The following is a 14299-nucleotide window of genomic DNA, read 5'->3' as shown; positions in this document are numbered from 1 at the left end:
TACAAGCCAAAGCACTATTTCAGGAATTGTGGCAACGACATATTGGTTGGGATGACAAATTGCCCAGTGATATAGCAAGGAAGTGGGAAGGCTGGAAGTCGGAGCTGATAGACCTTTGTTCACTGACCGTACCTCGAAGTGTTGCTCCAGTAGTTCAGCCGCAGACTGTACAGTTACACATCTTCTGCGACGCCAGTCAGCGAGCGTACGGGACCTGCGCCTACCTACGACTAGAGGACTGCAGCGGATGCGTTCACACGAAACTTCTCTTTGCGAAAGCGAGAGTTTCACCATTGAAAGCTATGACCCTTCCCCGACTTGAACTGATGGGTGCACTGCTAGGTGCTAGAATAGCAAAGTTTCTGGAAGGTTGCTTAATGATGCATGCCGGCCGGCTGAAAATGACTTTCTGGACGGACTCCAGCATAACCCTTCATTGGTTGAAAGGAAACCCTTTGCAGTGGAACCAGTTTGTGAGAAACAGAGTGACTGAGGTTCAAACCTGCACGGAAAAAGACCAATGGAGGCATTGCCCCGGTTCACAGAACCCCGCAGATCGTGTGACACGCGGAGTCACTCTACAGAGTCTTCAAGGAGACCGATTATGGTGGTTTGGACCGTCATGGCTTTCAGAGACGGAGGATTCCTGGCCAGCTCTAAATGAGATTTACGTCCCAACGGCTGAGGAAAGTTCTGAGGAAAGGAAAGAAGTAAAGGTGTTGCAAGTAAGGACATTTATGCCCATCTTAGGCTTGGCTCACCACAGTAGTTTTTTCCGAGTTTTACGGATAACTGCCTGGGTTTTCAGATTCATAAGTGCTTGCCGGAGTCCGTCAGGCAAAGTTGCTTCTTGTCTAGCCGCGGAAGAGATAGAAAGGGCCGAATCATACTGGTTGAAAGCCGTTCAGGAAGAGGCATACACAGATGACATATCCCGTCTTGGCCAAGGACTCCCAGTGAAGTCTCATTCAAGCTTACAGAAGCTACAGCCCATTTTGGACACAGAGGGAATGCTACGAGTGGGAGGTCGGCTGCAATTCTCAGATGAAAATGAAGAGGTGAAGCACCCAATGCTCCTCCCTCCCAGCCATCCGTTCACGGAGCTCGTTATTCGAGACGCTCATTTACGAACTTTACACGGTGGCGCTAGAGACACCCTCACCGAAGTGAGAGAAAGGTTTTGGATCCCACGAGGATTTCAACAAGTAAAAAGGGTTGTAAACAAATGCAACATCTGCCTAAAAGGTCGCGCAAAGCCTGGAGAGGCTCCGACAGCGCCTTTGCCACCAGAAAGAGTTTGCCGTTCTGAACCGTTCCAGGTGGTTGGCATTGACTTCGCCGGGCCTCTCTTCACTAAGGACAAGGATACGGTCTCCAAATCTTACATTGCTCTCTTCACTTGCGCAGTTACTAGAGCAGTTCATCTCGAGCTTGTCTCCAACCTATCGTCCGAAATGTTGTTGTTGGCTTTCCGACGATTTACCGCCCGACGAGGACTGCCATCAGTTATATACACTGACAACGCCAAAACCTTTCAGAGCGCCTGTAAAGAAATTGCAGCGTTGAGAGACCCCTTGTTTGACGGAACTTTCCATGAGCACTGTGCCAAGACACGCATCAAATGGAAATTCATTGTGGAAAGAGCAGCATGGTGGGGTGGATTCTGGGAGAGGATGGTGAGGACTGTGAAGGTTTATCTCCGTAAAATCCTACGCCAGGCAAGACTCACCTTCGAACAGCTTACCACCGTACTGCAGGAGGTGGAAAGCATCGTTAACTCCCGCCCCCTAACCTACATTTCTGCATCGCCAGAAGATCCTGAAATTCTAACTCCGGCGCATTTTCTAACAGGAAAGAGATTGACGTCGTTGCCGTCTCCGTGTAGTGACGTCAGTTCTTCAACGCAAGCTGTGACACGAAGATGGATGCACCATAAGCGACTGCTGGAGCAATTTTGGAGGCGATGGCGGAAGGAATATCTTTTGACGCTACGGTCGGCGCACACTTGCGACAAACAGCAGGCTCGAAAGACCTCGGTCGGAGACTTAGTTCTCATCCACGAGGAAAAGGCGCCGCGACAAATGTGGAAGATGGGGAGGATCGTTGAAGTGATCCACGGAAGAGATAACCACATTCGAGCGTGTGTTGTAAAGCAGCCCAACGGATCCACACTGCGAAGGCCGGTACAGCTTCTCTATCCCCTCGAGCTGTGTTCGTAGCGCTCCCACTGCTGGGGCCGGGAGGTTGTTGTGTCTTCCTTTTTTTTCTTCTTGGGGAACGGGGAGTGTGCGTTTTCCCCGAACGGCGCCATTTACACGCGCCTGTGTTTCTCGTCGCCCGTGTGCCCTCCTTTCCGTTTGTGTGTGTGTGTGTGTGTTTTTCCTTACGCCCGTGTGCGCGACGGGGGGCCAAAGGGGACCGGACAGTGCGGGGACGCTCCCTGTTTGAGCGCCGGTGGCTGGCCCAGGATCGGGTTTCATCGGCGGCGCCTGCGAGGCGGGTTTGGGCGCGAAACGGCCTGGCCAGGAAAGAACGGCCGGGCCCCCTCGGCAAGACAGTGGCTTCGTCGACGGCAAGAAAGAAAGACGTTTGTGTTGTGTGCTCCGTCCGACCACTCCTTTGTGTATATGTCCGTAAAGTTAATTACAGTTTTCCTTGTTTGTTTGCCAAAGAATTCGTCTCCGTGTCTTCACTGTCATAAATATTCACCGTCGCAACATTCGAGTCATTTCATATTTCGCAACAGCAGGTAACAGGCTGAACCTGGCGCGTACTGCCTTCGCTTTATACAGGGGTTTCCGCGGGAGTTAAAATGGGGGGGGGGGGGTGTCTAAATTTTTAGGGGGGAGGGAAAGGGGCTGAGGGTGGAGGAGAAGTGGCAGTCATTTTTGATAGTCTTCGGAGTAAAAAAAAACCAAGATTATTACGAATTAAGGCGGTGCCTTGCGAAAAAAAATTGGCTGTGGCTTAGCTAAGGTCAAGCCTGGATAAGCGAAAAGCTCTCGCTGCTTTTCAGCCAACTCCCAAGCTACCACTTCTGGTTCGGTGTTTCTGCGCCGTCCGACTGTTGCTTCTTCTTCCATGGCGAGTGTCTGCGCCTGTTCTATGGGCATGCACGCCTTATATACCGCTCCTTTCAAATGAGCACTGCGCACGGCTGCGGCGAAAGGTCAAACGGTGGCGAGGATGGCCGCCTCTTCTATGGCTGCCGCCGCGGCTCACGCGTTTTCGCAACGCCTTGCGAAAGAACCTTCTCCTCTTGGGACGGCGGCGGCGACCGCGCGGCAGCGGCGAAGGGTAAAACGGTGGCGAGGAGAAGAAGCGGCGACGCTCAGACGACGGAGTCAGCGCGCGGCGGTGACGACGGCTGCGGCAGCAGCGGCCACCTGCGCTCCGCGTGACGTCGCTCGGTTTCGCGCATGCGCAGCTGTGGCTAAAATTGATCACGGCGCACGCCATACCCGGTGTTGACGAGCCTGGTGAAGCTTTTCGCTTTCAAACAAGGGAGTGTTTAGGGAAATCACTGCTTTGAACATGGACTATCCGGAGGGCAGGCTGTGATGACGCCGCAGGGTCATTTGACCTTGGTGGCCCACCTGCCTCCTAGGTTTCTTTCGTTGCTCTCTGGGCACCACCTGCCAGAGCCATGCTCGAGATTTTTCGCTCACAACGCCGACGCCGGATCTTCTGGTGAATGGGCCCTTATCCCAGCTCCCTATGTCACGTGACCTTACGGCATCATCACAACCTGCGCACTGGATTGTGATCAAACTGCCCACCGTGGCAGGTGGCAGTTCAAACAATGGTTGGTCTCGAGAGGTTTTTCGGGAAGATCAACCTTGGTCGGCAAACTCCACCTGTGGCAGCACCTGCCATCACAGGGCAGTGGTACGTCCATATCAGTGGTACGTCCTCGGCAGTCCACGTACCACCGCGCCAGCAGTGGTACGTGGACACCCAGCGGTCTATGAATGTAACATAGAGAATTGCCGATTCCGTATCTATGGGCATAACCCATTAACGCTATCACATCATACTTAAGTGTCCCCTTATTTTTTTCGAATGAAAGGGTAGCTTTTTTTTTAACAGAGTGCTGAAATTCGGAGGGCCACTGTGAGGAGCAAGCATTTCGACGTACTTGCTTAAGGATTATTAAAAAAAATGATTGCCGCTGCTGATTTTCTTTCTTCAGAATGAAAAAAAAATTCTTGGACTCTTTACCTTCACGCGCAGTGAAAGAGAGACAACTAAAGCTTCACCACCCCCTCCCTATTAACCTCTTCTTCGCCCCTGCAAGGGCCTATACTCCCACTTGGGCGAATAGCAGGATCACATAACTGGTCAGCATTTTCAACGAAAAAAACATCGAAATCTTGATCAGATTCAGCAGTGAGGGGAGATGTCACTAAGCAGTTGCACTGGCACTGAAACTGAAACGCATTTTTTTTTGAAGGACACAGGTGTCATCGGAAAAATAAATGCAGCCTCCGCAAGGATTGAATCTAGAAAACAGATCTGGTGCATTCCGCTGATTCCACTCAATTATTTATCAGCGCACGCGAGCAGTAGTTTTAGCACAGCGGTGGAAAGGAGAGTGGGAGAATCAAAAATGTCCAGCTTGGAGTCACATGACTCCATACGTCGCATGCACTAGATCACGTGATCCAGGTCGGCGTGAATCAAAAGAACCGCGTGGTTTCCTGGAGTGGTAGAGCTGTGACTTCATCGCCAGAGGTGGAAAGGGCGGAGGAAGAATGCGGGAGTTTTTCATCAGAGGCAACACCTAAATAACAAAAGAACGCACAGAACGTGAAAGGATGTAAGCTTTAATGTTCAACACATATATTAATAATATTATGTTAACGATACACAACTCTTTTTCGGTATTCATAACGACACACTTTCCGGCACCAAATCCGCGTAAAAAAGACGCGAAATTAAGGCACTGAGAAGTTCTCTTGCTCCCTGAACAGTCTCGCGGATGGGTGCCCGGTCGATGTCACAAATCAGAGGCTCTCCGCACAGAGACACCTGTTTATCTGACAAGTGTTGCGTCACTCCTTGTAAAGCCAGGCGACCGCCTTGAGCAGTTGCTGTCTAACACAAGCTTCTCTCCTTTGGTCTGGCCCAAGGGATACACGGCATTCGCTTTAGCCTGACCACTTCGGAAGTGCTAAAGACGTAGTCAAGGGCTCTATGCACAATGTGGCAGCCTCTGAAAGCAGCAGGTTAACAGAGAACTGCTGATAACACCGTTAAGAGCAGTCGTCCGGAATGATAACAGTGAGGAATCTGCATATGAACCCTCTTCAGCAGTCAGGATGGACGCCATGTTCCAAACCAAAGTATGAGTTAAACATGACGCTGTGCTCTGTACATTGGTTTAAAAATGGAAAACGGGGGGGGGGGGGGGGGGGGGGGGGGGCACGGCTGGTCGGTGTCACTATGAAACAGTTTTCCGGCTTTTTTTCGGCAGCCTGCTGGAGCCTTGCGAATTATATACTGCATAGACTCCTTGGCAGATAAGGTCGACTGCATTCGTTAATGCCGGAAAGGAGAGCTCTTCGCCCTTCGGCTGTCTGCAAGCGACTTTGTCAAGATTTTTACGACATATTTGCCATGATTGTCACGTAGCATCAGCCAAACTTTCCTCTCGACAAATAACTCGTTTGCTATTGCTACCGCATCGCACTATGATGCGGGCCTATTATACTCTCAGTCAACAGCCAGCCAAGGGGAGAAAATCTGTCGTAAATGCTCGCATTAAATACTGTACAATCACTCCCATTAGCGTTCAAATAAGGTCGTGTTGATAGGCAGTATGACCTGTGGTAAAACGTACACTATCAGAAGTGACGTGTATAATAAACGGGGGAGGGTATAACCACGGAATATTCCGCAGGACCTCCATATACAAAGGGCAGTGATAATAAGAACTCTTGACCTCCAGAGGAAGCACCGAATCCGGTGTCCAACCAACTTTCAAAACCAGTTTGAGCAGCAAAACGCGCACTAACGTAGCGCACTACACAACATAGAGTTCGTGATCTGGGCATGAGCGGCCACACTTAATGACAAGGGAATGTGTAATCCTTGCGATGCCTTTTTTTTTGTCCTTACGCACAACCAGTGGCGTGACCTGCGTTGCAGCGTGCTATCATTTAGGACGCACCTATGTAATAATGTCGCAAGAAATGTCCTTTTCACGCTCAGCTGGAAAGAGAAAAAGCCGAAATGTCAAACTATCACATCGTGTACGCAAGCCGCGATTCCATCCGCGGCATCAGTGAATACGCTGCAGCCGAGAAAGTACGTCGTCAAAAGAAAACAAAAATACAGAAATATAAGGCGCGGTGCCAACCAGTCGTCGCTTTGAACTGTATACCACCACTTTGGTACGACACCGGAGGCACACTCGGTGAAGTCCGCTACACGATGAACCGGGTGTCCCTGAAATTCTTCTCCCTGTTGGCCTGCCTGCGTTGTCGTGTGCTGGAGGCTCGCGCCTAGGTGACCGTGACTCCGAGGATTATGCCCAGGATCACGCCTATCGTGACCACCGCCAAGATGATCCACAGCACAATGAGGTGACCCTTGCAGCAAACCTGGCGTAAAGGGAAAAAAAAGAAACAACACATAACAATCACTCTTTGGGGACCACTCTAAAAGTTAGGCGTCACGATTCCTTCTACTTTGGATTCCCGCAAGTGAAATGTTTCGTATGACGATTCCGCGCGTGTCAGTGCGGCTCATATAAAAGCGAAACGAAACAATCGAAGTCTGTGCGGACTATACGTACTACGCACACAGGAAAGTAAGAATTCATACGGACTCCGCATGACTTCACGCACATCATCGTATTCCGCGTGAGAAACCTCATCCAGTACACATGTATAAACCTGATTATTCTCATGCAAAGAAAGGCCATTCGTATTATTTCATCTGGAAATTACCTAGCGTACACACCGCCGATATTTATTTTACACAATGTTCCACCAGTAAGCAGTATGCGAGATTATTACATCCTACATCGTATGAAATTTGTTACCTCGCACGCTAGTAAATTTCTCCTTTAACTTGTATCGTTAAAGCGATAGGCGGACCTACCCAGATACACGCGTAAAGGCTCATAAAATAAGGGAAGCGAATTTTATCAAGTTCTGGATTCGTAATACATTGAATTCAAATCAATGGTGAAGCGAAAATACCGGTCTTAAAAGGATTGTCTTGCGATTTAAGGCATTCTATGATAACTGCATGATAATTAATGACCAATTTAGTAACAATAGTTAAGCAATTAGCATAATTTCAAACCACAGAAATAAATAACACCGAGTAGGAAATTGGTGGAGCCTGGGGAATAGAACCAGGGCAGCGCCATCTTGAATTCTGAAGTGTCTAGGTGGCTTTGACCAGGGTCTCCGGAGTGCGAGACGAGCACGCTAACCACTCTGTCATGACAGCTCGACGGTTTTAACTGAACAAAGGCGCGTCTAGTGATTGCGGTGATTTCGTTCACTCCCATCTTCCTCCCTTCCCGTTACGGCGAGGTTCAGGTGTCCACCGAGACATGCGAGACAGATGCATTTCCTTTCCTCAAAAACCATTTTACCGACGAGCAAGGCGTACAGCCGAACGGGCGATGGCGTTCTGTGGCAGCGCGGCGGAATGGTCACGTGACCAAATATGGTGGCGCCCATGCTCCCGCGCTGTAAGGCGTCTATAAATGCGCGCTTGCATGCCTGGCATGAGGTTCTGACGAAGCGCGGCTACGGCCGCTTATCTGTTTTTTCAGCCAGCGTCCGCTTCGGCGGACGCGGTTGTTGCTGCGACGCGCGTCTTTTCTTTCCTTTTGCTCTTTCCTCGATCTTTTAACTCTCCTCTATCTGCACGTGGCAGCGGTGGTGGCTCGGCTGGAGCCAGTTGGCAGGCCGTGCACTTTCCTTTTCATGATTCTTTCAGTCGCAACAACAACCTTGGCGTGAATGCTGGTGACGAATCTGTCTTTTCTCTTCTTTTTGTCTTTCTTCTGATCTTTTAACTCTCCTCTATCTGCACGTGGCAGCGGTGGTGGCTCGGCTGGAGCCAGTTGGCAGGCCCGTGCAATTTCCTTTTCGTCCTTCTCTCAGTCGCAACAACAACAGCGTGAATGCTTTGCTGTGCAGTCCTCTAAGGAGAAGTGGCAGCGACAGGAAGAAGCGAGAAAGCGACAACGTGCCCACGAGACGACAGAACGGCGTGAAGAACGTCTTGCAAAGCGTCATGCTAAGGATGCAGCTCGGCGACAACGTTCTACCTCGAAGAGTGGTTCCACGTCATCGGATAGTGATTGTGAGGGCCGGGCCCTTCAGGCACGGTCCAGGCAATACCTCTGTATATAGTACAAATAAATGTTTTACACCACCACCACCACGTCATCGGTCACAGATGAATCTCAACACCTGACTGCTCAGGAACGCCGCAATGGTACCAGGCGAAGGCAACGCACCGAAGAATCGCCAGAAGAACGTGCGCACCATTGCTAACGCAATTTAGCCGGTTTAACGAGAGCTAAACCACTGCCAATATTTTTTTTGATGAAATGATTGAGCTATATGGTGTACCTTCCACGGCACATAAAAAATCTCTGCCTCTCCCGTAACCGAGAGTAGAGTAAGCATGAAATGTTTACGGGCCTAATGTCATCTCGGTGGACACCCGAACCGCACCGTACAGGAAGGGAGGAACGCCACCACCCGTTCAGCGCGATGCCTTGCCATTTGGTTTTTTGAGGAAAGGAAATGGCGCAGTAATTCTCTGCCATCTCGGTGGACACCCGAACCGCACCGTAAAGCAAGGGAGGAACGCCACCACCCGTTCGGCGCGATGCCTTGCCCTTTGAACGCAGCGCTTCTCCCCCGGGCCCCTGTGCACCTGCGCAGCTTTGCTTCGATGCGCGAAGCCCCTAAGAGATCACGTACGACAACGAAGTGTACGTGGCATTTATGTGCTTTTTGCAGGCGTTATTAGAAATCGGAAATTATAATTCCGTGCATTATCAAACGCACAGCGCGACTGATATCTTGATAAACATTGAGAAGGCACTGGCAGCAGTTATTTTTTGTGACTCGTTTGGAGACCAACCGTTGCTTGCATGCCGGTCGCGTAGGAGGGCTTAGAGAGTCTCGTTAAATCTCGTTAAGTCTCGTACGGTGCCCGGATGTTCTCGTTTCAGAGCCCGGATGACTGGAATTCAGTGCCCGGATGACTCGATTTCAGTGCCCGGATGACTCGATTTCAGTGCCCGGATGACTCGATTTCAGTGCCCGGATGACTCGATTTCAGTGCCCGGATGACTCGATTTCAGTGCCCGGATGAGTGGATTTCAGTGCCCGGATGATGGCTCTCGGTCTCGGCGTGACGTCACCACACTGCCGACAACGGGGGCTAAAAGCATTTCATGCTTAATACCATGGTTACAAATACCCTCACCCTCCAGAAGCACCACCGACAAGCAGCCATCCCACCTCCACCCTCCGCAAGGCCTCCAGGGACTAGAAGCCCACGCAGCAGCGGAGGAACGATAAAGCGGAGGTGAAATCGCATTATAGGACGCAGCGGGAAGGCCACCAGACACCTCCCAACCTCTACCCTCACCCACAATCACCCTCGACCCACCTCCCGCCCACCGAGTAAAAGCAATTATTACTGCAAAGGCACCGAAAAAACATCGAGGGTATAAATCCAACTGTTTTCACTCATTTCTCGCATCACTTTTCATAATCGCCCCAGTCAATTTTTTATTGCGAAAGCAATACTACGCTCATGAAAGGCCTTTCGCGTAGCGGCGGCCGGTAGCCACGTTTGACCTTTAGAATGACCTCTGACGTCATACCAGGGTGAGAGATGGGCTACCAAGTCGAGTCGTCGCGTAGCGGCGGCCGGTAGCCATGCGTGACCTGTAGACGCGGCGCACTGCGTTCCTTCTTTAAACGCGGCTCGCCGCGTTCCTTCCGTTAGAGGCGCTGCGCTCGCTTTCGCAACCTACCAGGCTTAACCAAAGCGAAGCCCCCGCCAATTTTTTTTTTCTGTGAGTGAAGGAAAGGTCCAGCAATTTTCACCATCATATTCTTGGTGGACGGCTAAACTACACCGCGGGGGAAGATGTGTGCTTTAAGCCGGAGTACCCGGGTTCGAACCTGATGGCCGCAGCCGCACTTCGATGGAGGCGACCTCCACTACGGCACCTCTTCCTTCCTTTCTTCTACCAGTCCCTCGTTTATCCCTTTCCTTCCGGCGTGGTACAGGTGTCCACCGAGATATGTAACAAAAATACTGCGCCATTTTCCTTTCCCAAAAAACAATTTTAATTTTCGAGTGCAAAATGCGACCCTGTGCTGTTGTTGTTGTGACTGAGAGAATGATGAAAAGGAAATTGCACGGGCCTGCCTACTGGCTCAAGCCGAGCCACCACCGCTGCCACGTGCAGATGGAGGAGAGTTGAAAGATCAGACGAAAGAGAAAAAGGAAAGAAAAGACGCGCTTCGCAGCAACAACTGCGTCCGCCGGAACGGACGCTGCTCAAAAAACAGATAAGCGGCCGAAGCCGCGCTCGCTGAAGCGAGAATAGATACAGTGCTGCGACCCTGTGCTGTGCGGTGGCTGTGCACGTTAAAGATCCCCAGGGTGGCGAAATTATTCCGGGGCCCTCCACTATGGAACCTCTTCTCTTTCCTATTTCGCTCCATTCTTCCTCCCTTTCCTCACGGCCCGGTTGAGGTGTCCACCGAGTCGTGACACAGTTACCGAGCCTTTCATTTCCTGACAAAGAATAGTGTGTGCTGTGCCATTTCAGTGCATCTGACCTCTTTCTCACTTCCTTCTTTCCCTCCCCTTCATGCCTCCCTTCACGGCGCCGCGGCAGGGCACCACTTTGTTTCTTTTTTCACTCCTACTTTCCTCGATCCCCTCACGGCGCCGTTGAGGTGTCTACGGAGAAGTGTGAGAGTTCCTACACCATTTCCTGTTCCTCAAAACCAATTTATTTTTCAGCAGTGAATTTGGATGAGCCAGCATCTTTCCCTGTCTTCAAAGCGTTCTCCTCCGACGCTTATGTACCAAAGAGGGTGGAAACAGAGACCACGGCGCTCTTAGTCGAAGCTTTCAGCGAAAAGACCTGTCGGGAAGTACTTGGCTGTATTTTTTATTCACACTGAGCAATAAATTTATGCACGTCGTGGATAAAAACCTGAAAGTGCGGCTTTATTGCTGTCGACTCTAAACAGAAGGAACCACTGAGATGTGCAAAATACGAAGCTGATACACTTACGCGTGTTCTGCGGAATACCGTCGAGTTGCCAGAAAGGATTTGCTGCGAGTTGATACCTCTGGAAACCGGGAGTTTATGTGTTTTCATTGTTGCGAAAAGAAAAACCGTAATAATATGGGTGATCCCGTAAATGCCATTCTTGCTTAGTGACTTTATCCGGACTGTCGTCGATTCAGCTGCGGAGATTCTGCAGAGTTCGTGTCAGTACATCAGACACACAAACCTCCAGAGGCTGCTATACCCTGGGCTCCCTCGGAATCACAATACCGGCCGAATACAAACCTACCTCCCCATCCCTCGACCCCTTCACCGGGAGCTGCTGATCAAGCCGCTCCCGAGAAATATGCACCTATCCCACCATAAGCAGCGCCGCAGAGCCCATGCGAAGGCACTCCACCGATATTACGGCTCCGAGCCGGACGCCGTATGGGTCGACGCTGCTTGCACGATGAAGCGACCGCAGATCAGGCCGCCCGCGCACTCTCTCCTCGGGCTATCTCCCTGTCCTAGGAAGCTTACTCCCAATCAGACAATCTGGCGCTTACATTCAAACACATCACCGATTACTATGTACAAGGAGGAGCACCGGCGCTACCCGGCCCCTTGTAAGGAACTGGGTCACGCTGACGAGCGCCTCCTCGTCAAAATTCTCACAAACTCTGTACTGTGCCCGGCGGTGCTTAAGAATTTCAACACATCCTTTGATGGAGCACGCCAGTTCTGTGGGGAGGTTGCTGACACCTTGCACAGGATTTGGGGGTGCCAATAAAACCCATCCATCGTTCCCAACCCCAACCCCAACCCCACCAGACAGGACAGGGCAGGGAGGCGGCCCTGCTCGGCTGTCAAGACCTCAAGACCCAAAAGGCCTGGGTTCAACGGACGCGGGCGGCGTTGCTTGCCAATGGGTCCCCGGAATAGGAGCTCCACATAGTATTGTGAGGGGAAAGGGCCATTAGGACCCTACGCCAATCACCTCTCTGTAACAATTTAATATAGTCGAGAGTTCGACATAACATCGTCTGGTCATGTGGAGGTGTAAAGAAAAATATAGGGTCACTGACCAAGTCAAAGTTTAATCAAACACACTGGCGTTTCGGATGCCCTACGGCTTCCTTGTTCACAATGGGGAAACCAGGCAAAAAACATGCGTTTTTGTCTTCTTCAAAATGCGTCGTAAAGATCTTGCGCAATCAGACGGTAGATTCCCTTGCATCCGATTTAGTGTGCCGGGAGTGGACTGAATCATCAAGGACTCTAGATACAAGCGTCTAGAAGCGATACGTTCTCTGGCAAGCACACGTGCCCCGTCCCAGTTGATGACGTGTCCATTTTCTTGCACGTGTTCGGCCAGGGCGTTAGCAGCACTGCGTCCTTTCGCCACGTCACTTTTGTGCTGCTATATCCGTTTGCACCAGTTTCCGGATTCCCCGATATAATTGCCGTCGCATTCTGCGCACGGAATCTTGTACACGACCCCAGGATATCTGTCAAGGGGAAGCGGGTCTTTCACATTGACGAGCTCGTGTCTAAGCTTGCTTGTTGGAACGTGGACAACTTGCACGCCATACTTTCGAAATACCCAACCACCACCACCACCGCAGCTGTGATGGACTCCTCCTCATCCGCCTTCATCACGCTCTTTCTGCCCCTAAACGCCTCCCCAGAGGCTGCAGAGAAAGCTGCCATTGCAATTTTCATCACCTGCACGAAAGCCAGATGCATGTCACATTCTAAAACTGCGATTCTAAGTTCTGCGCGAGGCCGAGCCCTGCTTTTGGCATACTGGGCTCGCCTGTTGCACCTCCACCCCGTCAAGTGGAGCTGATATGGGTGCGTGCGCACTCCGGGAATCCCGGAGACGAGGCCGCCAACCTCTTAGATCTTTACACAGGGCTCAGGCCGCCTCAGATCGGGGATTCACGAGGGAGTGCATGCTCTCATTCAGCGAGCTGACGCGGGCCTACAGAGCCTCTACCCCTACCGCCCCACACCTCCCTAAAGATACCGAACACGCAACAATGTGGCGTAGACTACAGATGCAACGACTACCCTCACCACTTATCCTAGCCCACTGTCATCCCTCCTTCCCTACTCCTGCCTGCACCCTATGCCCAGAACCGTTCGCCTCTTCCCTCCACATCCTTTCGCTCTGCCCGGTGGACCCTCCCCCGCGGCGCCTAGAGAACCTCAAGACCTGGGAGGACTGGGGGACCCTGCTGAGGCTCGGAGGACCTGGCCATGCAGACCATCGGCGCCCGCCGTGCCTCTAGTGTTATGAACCATTGGAACAGAAACAACTGAGTGCAATGGTGTCGTATTAAAGTAATAAAGTTCTTTCTCTCTGGCACTGCAAAACGATGTTTTAAAGGCTTTGCTTTTGCCGTTAAAAATGTATTTGGTATATTCACTGAACTTCAGTCATGTTAATTATAGCGCAGGAGCTGTAATGTGGCATATGTTTCCAAGAAAACACTACCGATGACAGAACTGCTTTAATCTTGTTTGTGTGAAAATTTTCGTGATGCTTCTAACCGTTCGAAAGATTCGCATTCAGATCCAAACGCGTTTGAAGCGTGGTTTGAAAAAAAAAAACGCCGGGGAGCTTTAAAAAATTTTCTGGAAAGGTGATCCGCAGTGCTTACGTGCGGCGTAAATTTTATCGCTGCCACTGATGAGGTTTTTTAACTCGTTTCTGAGGAAAGGAGAGGGCGCAGTAACTGCTTCTCATCTCAGTGGACACTTCAACCACGTCGTGGGCGACGGGATAAACGAGGGAGTGGGGGAAAAGGTGCCCTAGTGGAGGGCTCCGGAATAATTTTGACCACCTGGGGATCTTTAACGAGATGAAAAACTGTAGCGCTCAAGAGGACACAACGAAGACGACAACACATACGCATGTGTTGTCGTCTTCGTTGTGTCCTTCTCTTGAGCGCTACAGTTTTTTCATCATGAGCAACCAACTCGGCCAAGCATCCACCCTGATCTTTA

At 50.9% G+C, this 14299-nt stretch overlaps 1 protein-coding gene across 1 annotated transcript in view; it reads right to left on the bottom strand.

Annotated features, from left to right (window-relative positions):
• Positions 1–6356: 6356 nt before the first annotated feature.
• The window catches only part of LOC149334990 (uncharacterized), a 57949-nt gene continuing 50006 nt past the window's right edge, over positions 6357–14299 (bottom strand). Inside the window, exon 6 of the mRNA XM_089551684.1 lies at positions 6357–6605. Within this exon, the coding sequence (XP_089407810.1) occupies positions 6507–6605 (99 nt within the window). The 3' untranslated portion in view covers positions 6357–6506. The remainder of the gene's footprint in view (positions 6606–14299) is intronic.

This window comes from Amblyomma mixtum, chromosome 7 (genome assembly GCF_055824585.1).
Source record: "Amblyomma mixtum isolate Tamu chromosome 7, ASM5582458v1, whole genome shotgun sequence".
NCBI classification, from domain to species: domain Eukaryota; kingdom Metazoa; phylum Arthropoda; class Arachnida; order Ixodida; family Ixodidae; genus Amblyomma; species Amblyomma mixtum.
The sequence above is the reverse complement of the archived record's forward strand: the minus strand, read 5'-3'. Positions and strand labels throughout refer to the sequence as shown.